The sequence below is a fragment of the Vicugna pacos genome, chromosome 3 (genome assembly GCF_048564905.1).
Source record: "Vicugna pacos chromosome 3, VicPac4, whole genome shotgun sequence".
Classification (NCBI taxonomy): Eukaryota; Metazoa; Chordata; class Mammalia; order Artiodactyla; family Camelidae; genus Vicugna; species Vicugna pacos.
In genome coordinates, this window is record NC_132989.1 from 31,850,146 (window position 1) to 31,874,532 (window position 24,387).

At 32.0% G+C, this 24,387-nt stretch overlaps 1 protein-coding gene and 1 long non-coding RNA gene across 3 annotated transcripts in view; one reads left to right on the forward strand and one right to left on the reverse strand.

Annotated features, from left to right (window-relative positions):
* Positions 1 to 1,750: 1,750 nt before the first annotated feature.
* The window catches only part of SLC12A2 (solute carrier family 12 member 2), an 84,271-nt gene continuing 61,634 nt past the window's right edge, over positions 1,751 to 24,387 (reverse strand). Inside the window, exons 18-27 of the mRNA XM_015247662.3 lie at positions 19,898 to 20,004; positions 16,653 to 16,732; positions 14,464 to 14,589; positions 11,690 to 11,737; positions 10,143 to 10,265; positions 8,571 to 8,682; positions 7,640 to 7,726; positions 6,258 to 6,393; positions 5,891 to 5,958; positions 1,751 to 4,635 (exon numbers count right to left, since the gene is read on the reverse strand). Coding sequence (XP_015103148.2) covers positions 4,500 to 4,635; positions 5,891 to 5,958; positions 6,258 to 6,393; positions 7,640 to 7,726; positions 8,571 to 8,682; positions 10,143 to 10,265; positions 11,690 to 11,737; positions 14,464 to 14,589; positions 16,653 to 16,732; positions 19,898 to 20,004 — 1,023 coding nt within the window. The 3' untranslated portion in view covers positions 1,751 to 4,499. The remainder of the gene's footprint in view (positions 4,636 to 5,890; positions 5,959 to 6,257; positions 6,394 to 7,639; positions 7,727 to 8,570; positions 8,683 to 10,142; positions 10,266 to 11,689; positions 11,738 to 14,463; positions 14,590 to 16,652; positions 16,733 to 19,897; positions 20,005 to 24,387) is intronic.
* LOC140694014 (uncharacterized) overlaps positions 4,428 to 24,387 on the forward strand; it is a 45,898-nt gene continuing 25,938 nt past the window's right edge. Inside the window, exon 1 of one of the 2 annotated variants that reach the window (XR_012069748.1) lies at positions 4,428 to 4,512. This is a non-coding gene — a long non-coding RNA (uncharacterized lncRNA). The remainder of the gene's footprint in view (positions 4,513 to 24,387) is intronic. The other variant, XR_012069741.1, reaches the window with a different exon arrangement.

Genomic DNA, 24,387 nt, shown 5'->3' on the forward strand with positions numbered 1-24,387 from the left:
CAGACTGTGTAACTTCCAGAATAAAATCTCCACAGTTCTCCACCCCAAAAGCTTATTTAGCAGTATTCTAATGAAATTCTGTCAGTTACTATGTCTGGGGCCTCTGCTTTTGCATTCAGTATCCATGGATCACTGATACTTTTCTACAGATCAAAAAAGTAAATTTCATTTGTAGCTCTGGGCAAAATATCTTGCTAATCTGCATTCATATCTTAGAAGAGTAGAACAGAGGTTATATATATGTTGACAAGAACTAGCATTTTTGGGAATCTGATCTTGAGGACAGCAGCCATAAGTAAGCCTGAACAACAGGAGGTGACAAATTCAGAGGCCCTCACATTTCCCTCTAAAACAGTTTTTCCCACCTTGTCTAACACAAAATTCAAGGGTAGATTCAAGGGCAAAAAAATGGGCTGAAGTTCTTAATGCTACTATATTATAGGCTACCTAAAACTCCTATCCCACAGTGGTCTGTGACCACTGCCTTCGTGTTCTATAGAGAGCAACAATATCTTCAGGTATTTTAGTAGTCTACCAAAAAAAAAAAAAAAAAAAAGGAAGTCAAATTGTTAACCCACGAACACCTTTTGTGTACCTACTATCTGAACTAGCTAAACAGTACTTTCTGATGAGTATATCCTAGAACTTCTGCTGTCTTTACTCAGTTAAACATTAAACTACTGTCTGTTCACTCTGATCGGACAAATATCCTGTTGATTTGTAAATAAAGACAGAAATGTATCAAACACATTTATATTCTCTTCCCAGCGAATGAACAACAACAACAACAACAAAACCCTGCTGGCTTAAAGATGAATTACATTCCTGTTTTGAAAACCTTTGGATGGTCTAATATTAGGAAATACCACATTCATAGTTGTCTCTGAATTCTCTTTTAAAAACTCCCCAGACAATTGGCCTGAAAAGCAGCTTACTGGAGAAGAAGCAAGATCATACAATGCATATATACGTTTGTTTCAGATTAAGACAGCGTGTAGCTAACGTATACAATGCATATATACGTTTGTTTCAGATTAAGACAGTGTGTAGCTAACAACTTGTATTACCTGAGCATATGCTTGCTAGGCAAAAAGGTATGAGTAGTTTGGAAATGACCAATCTCTCCCAGCCAGTAAGTTATGGATCAGGCAGAAGCACATGTTAAGATGGAGACATCCCTGGAGATGGAAGATCTGGGCTCTGGGCCAGTAGCCTCTGTTGATTTATCACATAACCTTGGGAAACTTGCTCCAATGCTCCAAGCTACTTTCTCAATGGTAGAAGAGAAATAAGCTGTCTTGCACATATAATATACCTACTGTAATGTTCAAATGAGAAAGTAAAAAAGCTTTGTAAAACTTGAAACTACCTTTGCCAAAAATTTTCTAAAGAATCAGATTATATTCACAAATTATGAATCTATTTTAATCTTCTAGTTTCCTAATTCATAAACATGTGATTTAACCCAAAGATAAATAAAACAGAATTAGAAAAGCTGTATCATTTACAAAATATTAAAGTGAGCTGCATTTGATATGGCTCAATCACACTGTCAGTATAAAAGTGATTTTAACAAAGGCTTTAAAGGTAGTGCACAATTTCAAACAACTTTTCCAAGGTGTGAATAATAAGATAAAAGACTTAAAAAAAAAAACTCAGACATCCATGAAATAAGTTATATAAATGAGGTTAAATCACAAAGTTGACATCAATTTATAGTAACAGATAAAATATACGAGTAGACATTAAATAGTTTTAATGAATCCACTTCCTTTATTGCAGTAACCTCTGTACAAAGCAGCAACTGCAATACTCAACATTAAAACATTAGAAAAGCATCTGTGTGACAGTTATAGTACAGTATTATCAAAATATTACATTTTTAAACTTAGTAGATAAACATCCACCAGAGTTCAATTCTTTAAATTATTTTTCCATACTCTTTAAAAATATGTAATGTCAGAAATCATAAAAAAGAATGTAAAAGGAAACCTAAAGTACAAAATAATGTAACAAATAAATACTTGATTTAATTAACTATTAATAATCAACACCACCATTCTCTCTAAACCCACTGAATTTTTGCCTATAGAAATAATGAACTGTCATATGCCATTGCATAATTATTTCCAAGTTATCACCAATGATTAGAACTAAAAATTTGGTATTAAAATAATCAAATTCAGTATAAATAAAATGGAGTAGAATAGCTTCAACACTAGCTAGCATCTCTTAAGAATTAATCGTTCAAATTTATTAGAGCACTACAACAACCTTGACAATTTTGATCTGGTGTCTAGTTTTAAGTGAAAGTAATACTTTTTTTTAAAAAGTGAAAAGCTTCTTACATTATTTCACAGACAATATTACCCTCCCCCATTATGCATATTTAGATATATTTTATGTACTTTATACACATATGTATGATGTATGACATTTGGTTCCTGCAGTACAGATCACAATTATGGTTTCCTGAATGGGAAAAACTTAAAAACAAAAAAAAGTAAGTGTACCTGTGCACATTTCAAGATAGCAGCACTCAGTTATGCCCTATTATCCATTTAAAAAGGTCAAACATGATATTGTTTACTGAATAGTATGACATTTCTACTGTCTTTTCCCCCTCAAACACTACAGAACTTCCAATAAATGGTATGATTCTATGAGTTACAATGTAGGGAAAAAATTTTAGATTAACAACCTCATTCTCTTAACATCCTGAATTCAAACTTACTACCAGATCTCCATTTTAATATTAATTTAGTTCATGACTCATGCAGTAAAAATACTGCATTATTGACAACAGCAGTGATTTTACAGATTTCTATCAAGATTCATGAAAATCTGCATAAATTCTTTACCAGTGAAATTTGTACCAATGAACACACTGAACAGTACTTTGGATGAAATGTTCTCCATTTCTAACTGAATGAAGTTACATGCCCTTCAAATGATCACCTTTGTTCTCTATGAAATGTGTATCTCTCAGTCTAACTTTGAACTTATGTTTGCTGAAACAATTTTTAATCTGATTAATCGTGATCACCTTAAAATGCAAAAAACCAGTAACATGTCATTATAAATACACATATGCATCTGTGTATGCATATACATATACACACACACATACAGATATGTAGACATATATCCCTTGAAATGTTTTTAGGAAATCCTTCCTTGAATAAAAAATGAAAAAACTTCACATTAATAATTGCATATAAAGCTTTTTAGTAACAGTACATATGCACTGTCAAAATTGTACTAGTAGACTATGATGTCAAAACAGACATTTCAAAAGCACAAACTGGCAGTTTTTCTTAACACAAAAGTTTTAAAGTATTAAGAATGGGTTAAATTTAAATGTTCAGAATAATCTGTTCAAACCTGAGTATATTAATTAAGACTAAGTGTACTTGACAATTGAATGAATTAAGCCTAAAAACATTTCACTAAGAAACCCGTGGTCCATTTAACCATTTGATGAAACATTAAATATTTTAATGATTTATAAAAGGATGCTTTAGTGAAATTCCATGTAGTGTTTATTGGAATATTCTATTAAACGACAATGCTTTGTCTAATTTTCCTCCAAAAAATCTTTTAGCATTTCATAAAAGTCCCTCATATTTAAGGAAAACTCTAAATTAGGTAAGATCTTTCTTCTACTAACTACCAATAATCTTGAAATTTTTTGCCTAAAGAATGACATGTGAATTTTCAGCATGTTTTTTAGAAGTACTGGATAAATCTTCAACATTGCCTAAGATTTCAAGACAGGATAATCAAATAAAGATATAAATAAAAGCCAATTAGAGTTTGTTTTTTTTTAAAGGTTTATTTGGCCTTTTTTCTCCTTCAATCTACATTTATACAAACTCATGCAAACCTAACCTCAGGGTCACATTTTGGTTCCCATTTTTTTCTTGGATTTTTATTAACTTGCCCTAATTTCTCACTTTCTTTAGTGTATCTAACAGACACTTTTATATAAGTAATAGAAAACATACAGTACTCTCAACACTAATTGTTCAATGGAAGATGAAAAGCAGTGTCCATTTTATTTTAAGGTGAAAAGACTAAAAATAAAAAGAGCTAAAGGCAAAGTTTGACATTCTACAAATTTATAAAAGAGGATAGATGGATGAAATTTGGTTAATTTCAGAAGGCACCTCAAGGCTAAAGGCTTTTTGTACTCCTTTCATCAATCAAAAAATAACATACTTTTATTGCTATTCAAGTAGCAAAGGAAAACTTTCATGAGTTTCAGTCCAACAACAAGGAATCATCAAGAGTGAGATACAGAATTGACTAAAACTGAAGTCTCCGTACACATATCAATGAAGCAACTTCCCTGTGTGCTTTCAAATTAATGAAATAGTGAAAGAAAAGTCACAGTCTGCCATTGTGATGTTAACGTGTCATTGAAGATTTCAGTGATTTCAGTTTCACTAGGCACTGAAGTACCGTGTGGAGGGCTGTCCACTGTGCGGATAGAACATTTAAGAATAGAAGGTAAGGACACTCTGATGATTCCCACGGACTAGGAGAATTGGCGGTAGGTCCTTGGATAGAGCTTCTAACCATGCCATGTAGAGAGCACTAGACACAGCACCTTTCCGTGCAACTGGGAGACTCCTGGTATCCAAAAAACAAAGGCAATTAATTAAGCAATGCATTTAAGTTGAGAAGAATAAAATGTAATAAAAATTTATAAATTAAGTTACAGTAATAGTAACTAAAAATTACCAAAGTTACAGAATATTTTTGAGTGCAGGGAAATTCTGCCTATAATATAGCGACTATTATACTCACATATCACTATTCTCATTTTTTTCAAGTTTGAAAAGATTTTTAAAGTATTTCTTCCTGAGAACAGCAAATAAATATTTCTGTAAACCGTAACATTTAATATCTAACATTAAACCCCGAACTACCCTTTAGAATTCTTTTAGGAAAAAAGGATGTTTCTACCTGAATTTAGATAGTGGTAACTATACATGGACAAATGAAATTCAAACACAATTTATTTTACATATTAATGTCCATTTTCTCTTATCTCTCTGGGCTCTCATTTCCATTTGTAAATAGTGGTAGTATGTTCAGCCTTTCCACAGAGTGTTTTTCACTAGATTTCGATGTTTTAGTATCTTCTATTACAGATACTTGACTATCATCAGCAAAATCTACAATTTGCTGGTGTAGAAAATGTTAGTTGTTAAAATAACAACCCTTTGGAATGACTTTATTTCATCATTTGGCATGTGTTCAGAGGTCTGGGCCTTCCTTACCAATTTAAGGACCCAGACTCTAGGACTGTGTTCAAGAAAAGATCTAGCAAACCTGGTTTAGTGGAGGAAAAGCCAGAGTAAGCATAAAGATCTACATTCAATGCAAGGACACGTGTCTATATGAAAAGTTTGTGTGCAGGAACTTGGGGGTGGGGATTCAGATAGGAATCACGTTTTAAAGTTAATTCTCCACGTAACTTTATGGGGTTATTTTTATGAAGAAGCTACCTGGGGTCCAAATTTTAACTTGCAGCTCTCAAACCCTACATATGTTGACTATGCCGTGGTGTTTCCAAAGCTAAGGAATTTTTAAAAGAAGGGAAAAAGCACAAAGGAAAAATTACAAAATAAACTACTATGATAAAGTACTTAGATCCATACAAACTTCAGACTAAAATTTTTATTCTTCTTTCCTCCTATCTTAAATTATTTCTTCATATGCTTAAAGCAAGTGTATTTTTTTAAAAAGTTAATTTTTTCCTCCTTAAACTACTAAGTAATTATGTATGTTATGTAGATACATATTTGGTAATAGAAATTAATCCTAATTGCATTATCATAAAATGAATACCCCCAAAAATCTTAGTATAGGTATTACTTACATGACAATGATATTAGCTGTGCTTGAATGTTCCTTTAATAATTCATTTAACCTGATCTGCCGGTATGTCTGAAATGAAACAGAACAAAGTCATTCCTAGACTTTATGAAAATTAGAAGCTACCGTGGTTCATAAAACTATAAGGAGACAAAAGGAAACCAAAATCAATTTTGATGTAATAAGAATATCTGTTCCCTAATTTAAAAAAATTAATCCTTTGTACTATCCACATAAAATTCAAACTTCAAGTAGATTTAATTTACACAGCTGGTTCCTCTCATAACCAACTACAGTTCCTGATACTTATGTCTTAAGTAAAAAAAATCATAGGGAAGATTAATGAAAAGGAAGCAGGAAAGAAAGAATACCTTGGTCTTATAAAGTTCAAGCTCATTATCTGTTATTCGCCATGGTTCGTCTTCTTTCATTTTATCTGCAACATCTTGTTCTTTATCATCTTCATGAAGTCTGTATGGCTCAATCATTTCATCAAAAGCTATAATACTTACAGAGAATACTGACAATTAACTTTATTTTAAATTACTTAACAATAAGATCTTAAACATTAAATTATAACTTGAAAAGTTAGTGTTTTCCAGCTATTCTGCTCCCTTCTGTATCCTTAGATAATCACTGTGGGAATTTATTTAGAAAACAGCAATCACTAGTTTCTCAAACTGATTAGAAATTTAGAATCATACTCCTAATAACAGAATTGCAATTTTAACTGCTAATGCAGATCTCCTTTTATCTACCCCTGCTCCCACACCCACCACCCTCAATCTAAATAAATTTCACCCTGTAGCCAAAATAACCCTCTTGAGTAGTTAAGTAAAAGTGTGTTACTCCTTTACTCAAAACACTTAAAAGCTCTCCCAGTTCAAGTTCCAGTGAATATAAGTAGTTAAGAAAAGATTAGAATTTTGTGAAGGGAGGAAAGGGCAGATATTAAACATTTAGAAGATGCAGAATTAATCTCTAGATCTAAAGATACTTAACAAGACAGAAGATAGTACAAGAACATGAATAGCACTCTAATCCTCTATGAATGTGAAAAACCTATTTTTCAGTATCAAGTCTCATACAAAGCTCCTGAAATATATAATTTTATAAGAGGAAAGAAGTCCTCTCCCTGACTGGAACTTACAACGAATATCTTACTGTTTTCTATTTAAAATGAATTTTTCATATCAGCTTCATCATGTAGTCAACATATATCTGAGAGTAATTAAAATTATATACAGTAATATAAATATATAATAACAATCTCTGTATACCATTTTCAGGTAAAATAGTCCACAAGTCTACTTTTCTTTGACTTGAGAATTCTGAATGCAATTATTATAGACAAATTCTTAAATTTTTCCTATTTTAGTAAGAAGATAAAATAGTGGAAAGTAATACATATGTGGAGTAGGGACTGAAAGGTCATAGTGAACAAGAGATGAAAAATGGATATTTAAAGGACTGTGTGGAATTTCTGTGGCATTAGTAATTTTCAGAAATTACTTGTCAGGCAGTAACTGAATTCTTCTCTAAATATTGAAAATGCTTTGGACTTACTTCTCTTCTACAGGCATGCCAATTATCTGCTAGATTAAAACAAAAGTTGACTTTACATGTAACTAACAGCAGGCAAAACTCCCAGGTAATTAGTTTAAGTTAAATAATCTGTTTTACTTGAATGTCTGAGTAGGTCACCTATAAAAGAATCAGAGATTTGTACAAAGTAATTTATTCAATAACTTACTTTTCTTTCTTTGGTTTAGTATTAATATCTCCTAAGACCATGATATCAGAGAAGTCTATCCGGAACTTGCTAAGCAAAGTAGCCATCCTGGAACAAAAGACAGCAGTACTGAGATACATGAAGGGTGTATACAATAAGTATTTTTGTTCTATTTAGGGCTGAAACCATATATCTAAAAAGCATGATTTACAGGAAAAGTCTATCAAGTACTGAACAAAGTCCAAATGAATTAATTCATACTGTACATTCACAAAACAGACATCTAAATTCTCTGAGTAGAAAACTTCTATTGTATTCTTTTAGTTTCTCTGAATCTCTCCTTAGCATCCAATAATGAATGGACAAAACAAGAAATTAATAATAAAACTGAATAGCAACTACTTTAAGTTAATTTTAGACAAATTATATTGGTAAGTATATTGATTTTAGTAAAAACTTAGTCAAGTTATTTTAAAATTATTTTTGGATTATTCTTCTATCCATGAAGAATGCTTATCTCAAGAACCAAATATGACTTTTTGAGCAAACCTGAAGCTATTAACTGATGGCAGATTAAGTTCACAGTATTTTTTTTTCTTTTGAACTGGGCCAAGCACGGGAAAAGAACTCCAAGCCTCTGATTTTCCAGTGAATGCATACCTTTTTGGAGGCAGAGTTGGTAATGAATCTTTTGTTGGTAATAACAAAAAAGTTAAAACATACATATAGGAAAAGCAATTAACAAAATAGATTTTATTTTGAATAAAATGAGTTTTCTAAATTAAGATGTTAGAAAACAAATGAGCTACAGGTTTAACTTTTAAATTATTACCAGTACTTCTTGCATAATTCACTGACATTTTCTGAATTGTCTAATTTTTTTCCTACAAAATCTATATTGAAATAATGAAGTACTACTAGATAAATGTCCATTAATTTAAAATAGACTTACGCTCTCCGGTCATGGTCTATTCTGTTTATTTTTCCACCAATGAATACTCTGATCTTACAATCTTTCCACTTTTTCTTGGTAGTCAGAAGATAAGGTATCAATAAAGTCAGACCTAAATCATAAAAACATAACAAATCATTTATTAAACACTACTTCCCCAAGTAAGAAGTTTTAATTCAAGTTAGTTGCTAAAAACTTGTTTACTACAACTCAGTATGAACCAGTATTTTTCTTTCTGTCCCTCCTTAATAATTCAGTCAAAAAGTCATTTGGCACATCTGAACAAGAAAGGACCTGTAGAATCAGAGCCCATGTGAAGAAGGCAGAGAAATGATACAGTGGCCTGGCAGGGTCAGGAGATTAGTCACATCGGGACTGAGGAAATGAGAATATTCACTGAAGCTAACAGGAGCCATGTTTCTCACTGAAATGAAAAACATAAAAAGTGAGAAGCTGGACCAAACCCTGAAGTGCTGGACTGGAATTGGTTTCAATCTATATCTGTATATATAAACCAATGTATATATGTGTATTTCCTAGATCTGTCCACTGAGAGCGCCAGAGAGCAGTGACACCCTAGTAGCAACAAGCCTATCTAATACCATTACCCACTAAAAGGAATCAAGGATCCTTGAATAAAGCTGACTCAAGGATTGCTGTAGGTAAAGTACAAAACTGAGCCTGGAAGATTTTTTATCAGAAAATTAAAAAATGATTGGGACACAGCAAATGAAAGTCAGCCTAAATTAGAGGCTACTGCTGACCAAATCTGGGACAATCTGATCAAACACAAATAATGAGAATGAAAAATCATATGCCACTAAATAGGAATCTGTACGTTCACACAGACAGAAAGAGAAAGCTCTTCTTTACAGTAAAACACCAACTAACAGACGAGGAAGAAATGATGGGATTGATAAAATCATCATTTGGCAACCACAAACACATCTCAACAAAAACAACACTAAGAATAAATTCAGGCAGAAATATCATTGGATGCTAAAGATGGTGACAAAAACCACAGTAACAATGGTATATATTTACATAGTCTCAAAATAACTCCCATCACTCAAATGCCTGCAATTATAAAGGTGAATAACATTAATTTTTTCAATATATAAACCTGGTGAAAACCAACTTACTCAATGGTCAAAGCTAACCTCACCAGTGGTGAGATAAATTAACGGTATGTGCCACTTGATAAGAGACAGACAGAAGGGCACAGCATCACTTCTGTGATATTTCTACCCATAACACGTAACTTGAAACTAATTACGATGAATTATCAAACAGCACTCCAAATTGAGTGACATTCTACAAAATGGTCTGTAATATTAAAAAAAAAATTAAGGTCATTAAGCTCAGGGAAGGACTGAGCAACTTCCAAATTACAGGCCACTGAAGAGACCGACAACTAAGTGTGATGCCTGATTCTAGAACTAATACTGTTGCTTTTGAGAATGCTGGTCTAACGGGAATGGGGTTTATGGGTGAAGAATACACGCTATCTCCAAGTACTATTCCCACAACTTCAGAAAATTTAAACTTGTTTAGAAATGTTAGTAACCTTACCTCCATCATCAAAAAGCCACCAGACATCAATAGTATTCTTTCCCTGCTTTTTCTGAAACTGTGTACTAGCTTCAAGAAGCTTTTGATCAGCTACATTTAAAGGCACAGCAGGGCCTTTGGATTCTAAAGAATTAAGCAGAAAAATAAGATATAAATAAGGGAGGTAACTATTAAAGTCTCTTTAGCTAAATTCCTATAATTCTCTAACTTTTATATATTAAAATGTTTATAATGTAGTTAGTTGTATACCTGGCATCCATCATAAGTTTTTAGTTGTTTATAATTTAAACATACTTAAAAATCATTAAAGATAAACGTGTCTCTACAATACCTGTTTAGTATTGAGTATGTACTCATCCAAATTATCTTGCCTAATTTCTAATATTTGGAAACACTCTGAATTAAAGAGAATCATAAAAACGACTCGAGAAAATTATAAGTGACTGCTAGATTCTGAGTTTTGAAAAGCTGTTTTATGCTGAGTAAATTAAGTTTAGGCTTGTTCCATGAACATATTTCTTTTGCAATCTGGTTTCTCAATAATTTAAAGCTCGAAAAAAAATTAACACAAAATATTGTTATCTGTAATATAAAAGATAGAAGGAAGTGAAAGACATATCAATACAATCTTGCAATTATCACAGTGAAACCTCTCAGCCTAAGAAAAATCTCCCTCATGTTACCTCCCCTCAATATGTGAGACTGAATTCTGAAGTCATATCATCACCACATCTTTCTTTGAACCACAGAAAGATGGTGGGAACTCCCAGGAAGGGCACCCATCTGCTGTAGGTTTAAAGAACGATTTATCAAGGGAGTTCCCATTTGTATCCCTAGGAAATTAAAAAAAAAAAATGGCACTGGCTCTATGAGTAAGCAAATGACTATAATGAAATCCCTACAACAAATTTTAAAAGCAGAAATCCACAGAAGGAAATCTGATCACTTTTGTAGAATGTCCATCATTCACTTTTCATGCTGCCATGATGTACGCAAACATGATGAATGATTTTGCATGATGAAATATGGCTACCAAACCACACTGCTCCATAACTCTCACCTCTATCTCCTTCTCATAAAATTCATGTACGTTGACATGACTGTGTATCTCCCAAACGCAGCAGGACTGTGAGAAATATTGTAATTTTTGAAATGAGAAATATATTAGTATCAAAATTAAGGACTTGGCTGGGTACAACCGATGGTAAAGAATGCAAGTGACACTGTAAATAGACCTATTTCAGTGTCTCTATTTATCATCTAAACCATGCAGTTTAAATTAAAAAATTAATTTTCAGGATTTGAATATTTCAGAAATGCTATGGTGATTTAAAAGAATTTGTCTTTGATACATCACCTTTTCCTGTGATGATTTAATGCTTTAGTTGGACTAATGACAATTCTCCTAATCTGCCTTTAATAAATAACTGTAACATCACCTCACAATGGAATAAAAACTAAGATAAAGAAAGAAAATAATAAGACTGGAGTTAAAAAATCAGCAGTATGAGAAAAAGGATTAAAACAAAATGATGAAAAATGCCTGCCTTTTTTCAACAGTGGTTGAGTTGGAGTCTTGCCATCCTCTTCCTCATCTAGATTATGTTTAAAAAACACAAAATGTAAGTTAATTGCCTTTATATTAATAAAGTAATGAAAATATAAATAGAACACATTTATAAACAAAACATAGTATGAAGAAACAGTGTGAAAAATAATTAAGACTGAAGATATTTTCTACATTGAGTGTTCAGGATTTTAAAAGGTGTATTTTAGACTCCTCCAACAGGGCTACTCAAAACCCATCCCTAAATTTTATTCCTGTAAAACTGGAATTTTTACTTCAAAAATTTCAGAATTTTTAAACTTTCATATTTGAAAGCAGTTGAAAAGATGTTGAACTATGGATTACAGAGTAGAAACATGACATTAAAAAAACTGATGTTGCAGATAATACTTAAATTTCATACAGGCCACTGCATCACTTTGCAAATGACTACAAGTAATTTTAGAAACATTTAATGAATATTTGGTATTTGTAAAAATTAATCACCACTTGGAATATTAAGGAATTTGATCAGACACGAGTTTTGGTTTATATAAAATGCCAGGTTACACGGGAGTGATTTTTCATATACATAAATTTATATATGGATATGTATATAAGTATATGCATATATGTATACATATATTTGTCCATATATATTCACATATACATAAATATTTCCTGGGCTTAGCAGTTTCCCTAATTTCAATTTTTTTTCCTTATCACAAGCTATACTACTTTTAAGGCACATAAAACTCCCAACTTGGACAGGAAAGAGTACACTGCAGTCAGCTCTTAAGCCCAGAATTCCAGGATTACCTCTAACCCTTTTTCTGGCCATGTGACCTTGAGCTAGTTAACTCCTCACTTTCCTCATTTGTTAAAATAGTGAACAATACCTACCTCTTAAGGATGTTATATTGCAAGCATTAATGCACTCAGCTCAGTGCCTAGCACAAAATACATATTCAAAGGGTATTGTTTTTGTCCCTTTGCACATTATATGAGTCAATAAGACGGATATACCAAGTATAATAACTATACCAGAATGTTTATAATTCTGAAGACTTAAATTGTATAAACTTTCTAAATTTTCTATGCTAATTTTGAAAATAACTGGCTAAATGGAAAATAAACATGTAACAAAGTGAATGCTAATTTTTATGCCTGTTATGGAACAAGAAACATTTCAGTTATCACATTTAATTTTATAGTATTAAATATTGTTGTTCTTAGAAAGCAGACATTTGATATTATCTTTCTTTAATGATAATAAAAACATTTATAAATATAACTATGGACATTCTGCATTTATTTCAAAGAACTCACAAATGTCAAGGAAATCTTGACACTTAAAAATGATTTAAATTAAGTTAAAGGCATTTACATTTTTATACTAAATGATGAGCAGAAATGTACTGACCCAGTTTCCTACTCTATAATTACTTCATAAGATTGTGACACACATTCATTAATGAGCTAATGTATGGCTGACACCTACTACAATGTGCGAGGCACAGGCAGATGCTTGTTATTACTTCTTCCCTTGCCATTATAGCTTTACCTATTAATTCCTGACAGATTCCATAAAGAAAGTATCTGTTTTAGACATGAGAAAAGGACAACAACCAAAAGAAAAGTAATAGAAAAATGAAAGAATGTATACCATAAACTAAAAATGCAGGAACATAAGAGTTATCAGAACCAGTTTATAGAATTTTGAGGTAAAAGACAAAACAAATTACAATCAAGCCAGCAAAGAATTGAAATGGAAAGCGAGTATCAACTAAACTCTCAACTACCACTACTCTAAGCAAAAAGTTAAATAAAGAGGAAAGAAAAAGCAACATTAATGCTTCTAAATAATCTAGAAGAGATCAATTTCAGAGATAAGATTTGTCTAAGGTTATCAATTTCAGAAAAAGAATGGTAATTATTTTACAGGAATCAAAAGTGTGATATGGTTTGATGATTTACAGTGCAGATTTTTCTTGTTGCTTGTCAGCTGGGAGTAGGACAGATGGAGATACTAAACTGAACAGAGGTAGGAGTGAGGGTGGGAGAGTAAGATTTGGAAGTCATCTCTCTTTCCTTCTTATAAACATGACATAGAGATTTGTGGATGAAATTATCCCAAAGTCTTACGAGATTAGGAAAACTTTCTAAAAAATTAAACCACATTAGCCACTAGGGATATTTATGTCTATAATTATGACCCAAGAGTTCAGCAACCAAATACAAATAGCTAATTTTTTCAGAAGATTAAACTGAGGAATAAAATTGCGCTTGATATTTTATTACATTGTTTTACCTCAGCAACACCAGGTATAGTAGATATAAAAATAATCTGAGTATCTAAGCACATAAACAAAACTGCTAGTATTCAAATATCTTGATTTACCAAAAAATTATGCAAATTGATTTTATAAACCTCATACCTTTCAGAGTTATCATAAGCTATATGCACATTACTCCAAAATTACCATGTTTCTTTCCAAGTTCAGATTTAACCTATGCTTCAAACTAAAATTAAGTATAAATAAAAACATACAAGAGCATACTAGTATATAGTTAACTGGTATGGTTTCTGTTCAATGATCTACTTTAATATCTTAAAAATAATTAATCACTTGTAGTCATTTCTGAGCAACTAGAAATGAACAGTACAAGTTTGAGAATTGGTTATTTTGTAAGACATACCATATATAACAAAACCATTTCTTCCAAAATTAAAACATTACCATTAATAAAATTTCTTGTTTGAACAAATATTACCTTTATGTGTAATTGATTTTTCACTAGATGGTTTGGAAGTATCTATATCTGATTTTTTACTATACTCCACACTTAGTACCACATCCTTGACACCAGGAGATTTCTCTTGTGACGACAATAATTCTTCTGCAGACATAAAAGTATTCAAAATGTTATCTAAATCTTATTTTAACCAAAGAGGGCATCATGGTGTAATATCAACTAGATGACAACTTCAAGCAAAGTTCATTATGAAATAATGTTAAGTTTAAAATGATTTCTTAAGTAAACAATGTGATAATCCATGCTGAAACTAGGGGACAAAGTCATTTCCTAAGCTCATGTTGAAAAAGCTATTTTTAAGGCACTTTCTTCATTTTCTGCTTCTTGGGAAGGAGTTAGTAAACGTTAGCTTCTACCATTAAAACATATAAAGACAAACATGATATGAAATTGATCATCTATTCATAATCCTCATCACTGATACGTGTATAGTAAGAGAAATAACAACAGAAACTATGTAAGCCTACATGCCAGCACTATGCTAAGAGCCTCACAGGCAGTATCTCTTATTTGATCTTCATACAATAGCCCTACGAAGTAAAGAGGAGGAAACTGAGGCTTGGAAGTCAGCAAATTTGCCCAGGCTACAAAACTACTAAGAGAAAAAGTTGGAATTTTTTAAGTGTATCTGACACCATAGCCTATGCTCTTTAGCCCTGTGCTAAACCAAATTCCTGTCTTCAAATCTTAATGATGAAAAACGAGGCTTTCAAAACAATTCTCATGATTATAAACACATGAAAATATTTTGTCAAACTTCCAATCACACTCAAATCTCAGCAAATTATAGAACTATATAATTTATTAGCCAAACTGTGATACTTTTGAGAGTAAAAGGGAATACTACTAATAGTTATGCAGAGTTAACAGGTACCCCTACACCGAAATTACTGTTAGAGCAAAAGAGAATGGAAATAGTATTTTGCAAGGCCTACTCCAGAGTAACAAAATGCATTTTCAGCAGGCCATACTTTTGTGTTACATGAATAAAGACTTCAAAGCATTCCTTTCAGAACTACACAATACCCTTAAAACGGTGGGGGGACTGGGAGGATTAAAACAGTTTAAATACATAAACAGATGACAAAAGTTCATTATATGCCTCTCAGCTATTTAGGCTTAGCTAATTTTGATGATCTAGGTAATTAATTGATAAGGGTAAAATATTAGGTATGCAAACTTTCTTAAACTTATAGTTTTTTTTAAATTCCCAGGAAATCACTAGAGGGTATGGAATTTTCCAAAGTTTTTATAAAGTTGGCAAAAGTGATAAGTACACTTTAATAGGTTTTAATTAAAAAAAATTTTAATGCTTAAAAAATTACATAGTTGGAGAAGAGATTAGTGGGTGTCTGGGGTTAGAGGACAGGGGAGGAGTATGATAAAAGTAGCACAAAGGAGATCTTGTGGTGATGGAACAGCTCTGCATCTTGATTGTGGTGCTGGTAACGTGAATCAACGTATGTGACAAACGGCATAGAACTACACACACGTGCACACATGCACACAGGTACACACAAGTGTATGTAAAATTGGGGGATCTAAGTAAGATATGTAAATTGTCCCAGTGTCAATTTCTTGGTTTTGATAAAGAACTATAGATATACAAGATGTTACTGCTGGGGGAAAGTGGATGAAGGGTACACAAGATGCCTCTGTACTATTTCTTGCAACTTCTTGTGAATCTATAATTACTTCAAAATGAGAAAGTTAAAAAAAATAATTTATAGTGTCTCTTCTGAATAAAGAGTAAAAGATATAACAAAGTTAAGTTTTTCTTTATTAATATGCCTCTATGTACAAAGCATGACTTTCATAAACATAAAAATGTTTAAAATTTTTCCTCTGATTATTTATCATGTAATTTTACAAATCTGGCCAAACTACAATCATAACTAATGTTTGTTTCTCTTAAACTTATGATTGAAGTGAATTTTATTCTATTAATAATTACTAGCCACCATTCAGGTTGGTACAAAGAGAAAATACAAACTCTGGTAGAGTCAAACAGATCTGATCTTAAAGTGCCACACAATAAGTATATGACACAGAACAGATTACTGTAGAATTGGTAGAATTATATATAATTTTCTAACAAAGTAATTTGTATTTTTAAAATAAAGAAACATATTTCAAACAAGATTTACCTTGTCCTTGGAGATGAGATATATCCAGACCCTCTTTTAGGCGGATAACTACTACTCCATATTGTATATCAAAGGCATCACTATAACAGAGAAAAAAAATAAAAAAACTTTAAAAAATCATAAAAGTTCCTGTCTCTTCCTCTATAATTTTGAAAGCAATAGTAGAAGACTTCTAAAATTACTTTCAGCTATAATGTCTGATTTTTAAAATATGCTTTAAAAATTACGGCGATAATCACATTAGTTTCAAATCCTACACCTTTCTCTTTCCCCTTTTCTGTAATTCCTCTAAAAATTACTGAAGTATTGATATTTGTAGTACTGATATTCTACCTACAGCAGCTGTTTAAAGCAGTATTTTTATCCTATCATAAATAAACTAAAATTTCAAGAAGAAACAATGCTCAGAAATCCCATCATACTTAATTTAGGGTTATACCCTTAGAGCCAAAAGAAATACATGAAGACAAAGAAGACAGATTCTACTGAGAATGAGAGCAGGCTGTAGAATATGGAGGGATCATTTATCAAAGAAGAAAGGGTATTTTTCAAGTAATTATAAAGTTTTTACAAAACTAGTTTAAAAAGTAGTCCTAAGATTGTACACGCATTTGCAGACACGTATTCATATGTCTTTTTAATATTTTTAAACACAAACAGGGGCATCCTAGACACATGTAAAATACGTTAAAATCTCAAAGACAACTCTGAAAACAAAATTTGGAAACTTTGTTAACATAAATCATGTAGACCTAAGTTCCTCTCAAAACTACTGAAAGACTTTCAAATTACAAAACTTCAGGTTGTCCCCTGGAGTGGCAACAGGCATAACTTTAAGTAATATTCATTATATGTATATAAAAATAATAACATTAATCCACAGGCAGACATAACAAACAGAAAAAGCTAAAATCTAACAAAATGATCAAATTTTTGCTCCTACTAATAAAAACAGAAGAATGTGTTCAGGGTATTGTTGTAAATGGTCTTTTCTTATTGTTTTAAATCACAGGGAGGTTATATTTGGCCTCATTTCTATGTTGAATTAACTAAGGTCAAAAGAGATTCACTGGAGATAAAAATTGGAAATGTTAACCTTTCTCAGCTATACTGTGAAAGAACTAATCAATTTTTAGAGAAGAAACAAATACAGATATTTAAAAAAGTATTTAATAAATCAACTGAATCAAAATCAATTTCCTTAAAGAAAAGCCAGGGAATATAGCTCTTAGTTTACTTCAGATTGAAATAGCTAAATGTTTTTGCTACAGGTTATAAAAATTTCTATAAACTATACCATTTCTTTAAGCTATAAAAATCAGATTTGCAGTTTCAGAACCTCCATATTGTTAATACATACACAGTAAATAAAGTATATCTCAACTGCTGAAGGTATTTAGAATCACAACCAAAACTTAAGTGTCACAAAATAAAAGAGTAAGCAGTATCACTGCTTTAAAATGACCATCAACTAACTTCTATGGTGCCAGAAACCACAGAACAATATTTTACCTTTCTTTAAATTACTGCCTGACATAGAGTGCTTGAGTCATACTTAACTCTCAGAGCAAATATTCGCTTCAGTTCCTACAAGGTAAGAGTCAGAAAGACTCCCTTCTTCCAGCACTCCCATTATGACAGACTACAACTAATAATGAATGCATTATTTGCAAAAATGTCACTTCTTCTATTTTCTAGGATAATTTCTCCATCTCACTGGTCTTGCATCTTCAGAGAGAAAAAGCATACTCCATGGCTCAAGACCCACATGATGTCTTTCTTTCACACTGTCCTTCTTTCCCTAATCCCCATATATACAAAACACAGGAGACAAAGTTAGAAAGGTAGGATGAAATGTTGCTTACAAAAAATAATAAACCCAAAGCCAAAGAGCAGTCACAACCTATGACAAACCAGCAGGGCTTGAATTTTACTAAAAGTATTCAACAATACTTGGAAAATCTTATTCACTGTACACTTTACCCAAGCAATATAAAGAGATTTTTTAAAAAGTGAAGTATGAGAACTGCTCACTTCTACAAAGACATTTCAAGGTAGCTACAAAAATAAAACTATTACATGTGATACAGGCGAATAATGATATGGCTCTATCTATAGATAAACAGGAGTACCAGGAGGGGAAATAGTGCCAGTGAGTTAAGGGTAAGGAGATAAAAATTCACAAAGAAAGAGGATTTGAATCTGGTCTTAGAATTATTTTGCCAAATACAAATTTTTAAAAATGACAATTGTTTGTATATAAAGAAATATTTTATAAGGACTGAACAGCTATTTTATCAGCAGCTATGGCAAGAAAAAGACTTCTCTTCAATCAAGTATGATGTAGTGAGAGGGAAACCTTATCCTCTATAAAACAGTGCGAATGAGGTAGAGGGACCTGTTAAGTAAATCCCAGAACACTAGAAAGGTACATACTTCTCAAGAGTAAGAAGAAAATCTGGCAAAAATAAAAAGTTATATTCTTTTTATTAAGTAACTCACTTAGTTCCAAAAAGCATTTGTAATATATTAAACAGATACATATACAAAAATTAATAACATGGATAGAGTAAAATAAGAAATATAAAGTAACAGAAGAATAAAAAGAACTCAGTAGACAACCCATAAGAAGGAAGTTAAAGTGATATAAATCAAAACTAAGTTGTCTGATGAACAACACTGGAAATAAAACTGGAGAATGAATAGTAAACTCAGAACCTAGTACTTCAAGGGGGTGGAAAAGCAAACATGTAAGTGCATTTTAGAAACAGAAATGTAAATAACTTAATGAACTTTCAAATGATTAACTGCAAATTTAGTTTGAGAAGGAAATAAACCTAAACCTCTGAGGGCATCAGTGATGATGTGCCTGACAGGCCTTCCTCAGGAGCAGGCACCATAATGACTTGGCTTAGAAGATGAGTCTGACAACATTCTGGAACTCTGCTCAGCAACAGCTGCATGGATATGAACAAGCTTACTAACTTAAACAGGAAACCAGAGAGTAAGAGTATATGCGTGTGTGTGTGTGTGTGTGTACTTACGTGAATATCTGAGTGTATAAAGAAACTTAGAAAGATCCATTCGTTTTGTAGATCATCAATTTAAAACCCAATTAACCCCGTGTGATTATTTTCATTCTCATGCTTCTACTAGAAGAGACTGTCTGAGAAACAGGCTTCAAAAACCAAGGTGGGCTTTCAAAATTAGTATTTTCTGAATCCACTAAGTTACTGAATACTTACTGAAATAAGTTTATATACGTATCCACATCCCTCATATCTGCTTGCAACCAATCTTTCTTAAATCCAAGGACAAGTGTGTTTGGTTTCATCCGCCCAAGACCAGCAGCCTAAACCATAGGAAAAAATACAACTTTTAATAAAGACATACTGTAGACAAAATGTCTTTTAAATGAAAAACTCCTCTAAATGGACAGCCTCTAAACATTTAAAAGTTATGTACCCTTACTCAGCCAATTCTTGAGCATCCAATACATGCATATTTATAAATTATACATACTACATTAATTATATTACTTATGGTTAAACATGATACATAATATAAGATAAAATCAAAACACCTGAAAAATTCTAAATGTGTATTTTTCTACTTTTATGACTTCAAAATTTTCATATTTTTATTAAAAGATGACAGAATATACTAAATCTTTCATAAAAGTCATAAGAATATGGTGGTGTTCTTAGTTACATATTTTAGTAACAGTCATTAAAACCTAGAAGCAAAAGTCCAAATGGAAGACAGGCATTGTTGGCTGCAGGTCAGAATTTCATCAGTTTTTCTTGCAACGTCATCAAGAGTTGTAATTCAATATGCTTAAGAAATATGCCCCAAAATCCAATTAACTTCTACCTTTGTAATATTTTAAAACACACTAAAAATTCTATTACCAAGGTTGTATACACACTTTTAAGTTTTTTTTAAATTTTTTAAAAATAAAACATTTTGCAACTTTAGCCATTTTTAAATGTACAATTTGGTGGCATTGATTACATTCACAATGTTATACAACCAACCCATTTTCAAAGTTTCTCATCACTTCAAACAAGAATTCTGTAACCAGTTCTCTTCTCCCTCTAGGCCCTAGTAACACCTAATCTACTTCTGTGTCTCTGAATTTGCTTATCCTAGATAGTTCCTAAACGTGGAATTATACAGTATTTGTCCTTTGTGCATGGCTTATTTCATTTAGCCTATCACCTTTCAGGTTATCCATGTCACAGCATCAATCAGAACCTCTCTCCTTTTTAGGGCTGAGTAATATTCTGTTTTATGAATTTACCATATTTTGTCTACCCATTCATCTGTTGATGGATACTTAGGTTGTTTCTACCTTTTGGCTACTGTGAATAATGCTGCAACAAACATTAGCATCCAAGTATCTGTTTAACTCCCTGATTGTAATTTCTTTGGGTATATGTACGCCTAGGAGTAGAACTGTTGGTTATAATGTAATTCCTTGTTTAGCCTTTTGAGGAACCACCAAACTGTTTACCACAGCAGCTGCATCTTCATACTCCCACCAGCAATGCACAGGGTAAAATTTCTCCACATCCTCAGCAACATTTGTTATCTCCTGTTTTTGTTTACATAATTACATGCATGCTAGCAGTATAAAATGCTATATCATTGTGATTCTTTATTTGTATTTCCCTAGTAACTAATAATATTGAGTATCTTTCCATGTGCTTATTAGTGATTTTTATAAATTTATATCTTCTTTGGAGAAATGTTTATTCAAGTTTTGGCCCATTTTTAAATTGGGTTGTCTAACTTTTTGCTGATGTTTTAGGAATTCTATATATATTTTGGATATTAAACCTTATCAGAAATATGATTTGAAAAGATTTCCTTCCTTTCTGTAGGTTGTCTTCACTTTCTTGCTATTGTCCTTTTATGTACAACAGTTTTTAATTGTGATGAAGTTGAATTTGTTGTAGAATTTTGGCTTCATGTTCTGGATGGTTAGTTTTGAGATGTTGAGTTAATAGTGATGGCTGTAAATTATCATTAGTTAATACCATGGTACTATACACACACACACACACACACACACACATATTTATGAAGATGCTATAGGACATGGATATAATTTATATTTCAAATATTCTTATTGGCAATTTTAAGTTATTTTGGTCTACTTATTTTAGAACAATTTTTTAAAAATCACTGTTTTACTTCAAAATGTGGCTGATGAAGAAGTGGAAAGGTGTCAGAAACAGTATGTTTACTCAGGGTAACTCTAAGCTAGTCTTGCCTAGAGGAAAAAAGGTAGAGTTAGAGTTATGGCTACACAGAGTATTTGAATGAGATCCACTTGATTTAAAGGGCCATAATGATGTAATCTGAATTTTCAGTAAGAACAAGGGATTTTCGCTATTTGAAATAAAAGTTTAAAACTGGATTGACAATCAAGCGGCTCATACCTTACGAAAAAAAGGGAGAGGGATCCAATATACAAAGAAGTTAGCAATGTTAATACCCTTCTGCCAAAGGGCTCCTTCCTTAAAATAGTTAATCTCCAAATATATACTTATGATAATAATTAGTAACTAGACACATGAAGGGACAAAGAAAGGAAAAGTCAGAGTGTAGAGTACAACAAAGCCATCTAACAAGAACATCTCTAGAACTCTAAAATAAGTCACTGTAGAAAAAGATCAATGTACAAAAGAACTATTTTGACAATGATTACAAACCTCTAACAGACATAAAGCCATTTGACACTTTATGTAAAGGTTTCCAGAAGGTAAAAAGGAAAGATAAATACTCTCAGTGGCAACATGTACTAAAATTTCAGTGATTAGTTCTACAGAGACAATGCACATATTTCTAAGGATATTTTACACAGGTCTTCAGATAGCTCTCCCACTAGAATAAAGTCCATCTCTTGGGCATTTTTGTAAAGGAAATAGCATTTGCTATTAAAATGATACTATTCTATACATCCTCCCTGTGCCCTCCACTGGAAACTGTCATGATCCATGAGGGTGAGTATGTGAAGTAGAGGAGAGTGATTAGGAAGATGCATCCTAACTCTCGTCAAACATAATGATGTTGTCATTTATATCACAGAAACCCTCTAGAATAGTGGTTCTCAATGTGGAATGCCTGGAATGGACCAACAGCAGCAGCAGCATCACCTGGAAACCTATCTGAAACGCACATTCTTGGGCCTTATTACCCTAGACCTACTGAATCACTGTAAAGATGGGTCCAGCAGTCTGTGTTTTAAGAAGTCTACAAGGTGGTTCTGATGCAGGCTGAAGTCAAGAACCATTGCATGAAGGAAATATTTTACTTCATTTTGTTCATAACATTTATTAAATACATAAAGTAGTTATCAAAATGTTCCTATAAACTGTACAAAACCAAGCAAGATTTACCCATGAGAAACAACCTTATGACCAGGTAGTATTTAAGTATTTCACATACAAAAGTGAACAAAGAAAGTAATATATAATCATGTATACACCCAGCTTAAGAAAATAAACATTACAAACACAAATCAAGGACCTTATATATCCTTTTCAAGCCTTCCTTATATTTTTACTATAAATTCCATTATTTAGGCATACATACATATACAGTTTTATTTTACATACTTTAAATAATTTATAATATCTTCATATTGTTCTTTTTTAAAAACTTATTATTTTCCTTAACAGTTTTTGTTTTTGAGGTTTATCCCTGTTGATATGAATAGTTCCTTTTCACTACTATATGGAAATCCACTGCATGATTATTTTCAAGAATTTTATTGATGTTTGTTGAAGTTGCTTTAATTTCTTTTCCACTGTAACAAATGATAGTGCTATGAAGTTTCATATGGCCTTCCTCACATGTGTACAAGCTTCTCTGTAGTATACACTTAGGAATGGGAATGTGTCAGAATATCCACACTTTCAAAGTTGCAGGAAATTGCCAGGCTGCTGTCCCAGTTGGTTGTCCAATCTGTATTTACCACAGCAGTTCAAAGATCTCCAAATGCTCTACACAATTTCTAACACTTGGTATTGGCAGACCTAATTTTGGTTAATCTGATGACCATGGTTTTTTTTTTTTTCTTCCTGTGGGACAGGTAATTAGGTTTATTTATTTATTTTAATGGAGGTACTGGGGGTTGAACCCACGACCTTATGTATGCTAAGCATTAGCTCTCTCACTGAGCTACACCCTACCTCCCAACTGATGACTATGGAATAAAGCTGTATTGTGGTTTTAATTTTTACTTCAGTCATTTAAATTTCCTCTTCTTTTAATATCTTTAGCTCCTTTTTTTCCCTCTCATTAATTTATGGTATTTCTTTATATAATGTAGATCATATTCTTTTGCTGGTAACATGTTATCTTATCTCGCTCTGTGGCTTTGTTTATTACTTTCATGCTTTCTTTAGAAGCACAAAATTTTAAGTGTTAACTAAAAAATAACTCATCTCTTCTTCATAGTTCAAGTTCTTGTGTCTCAATTAAAAACTTCTTTCCTCGTCCAAGGTCAAAAAGTTATTCTATATTTTCTTCTAAAAGCTTAAAAATTTTGCATTTCATGTTTAGGTCTTTAATCTCTCTGGAAATGTGGTCTTTGTATGGATCTGTTTTATCATTTTTTTCAAGTAGTCAATTATCTCAGCTCATCCTTTCAGTGTTATCTCAGTCATGTATTAAAATTTCCTATACAAGTGGCTCTATTTCTTCTCTGTTTTGTCCCATTAGT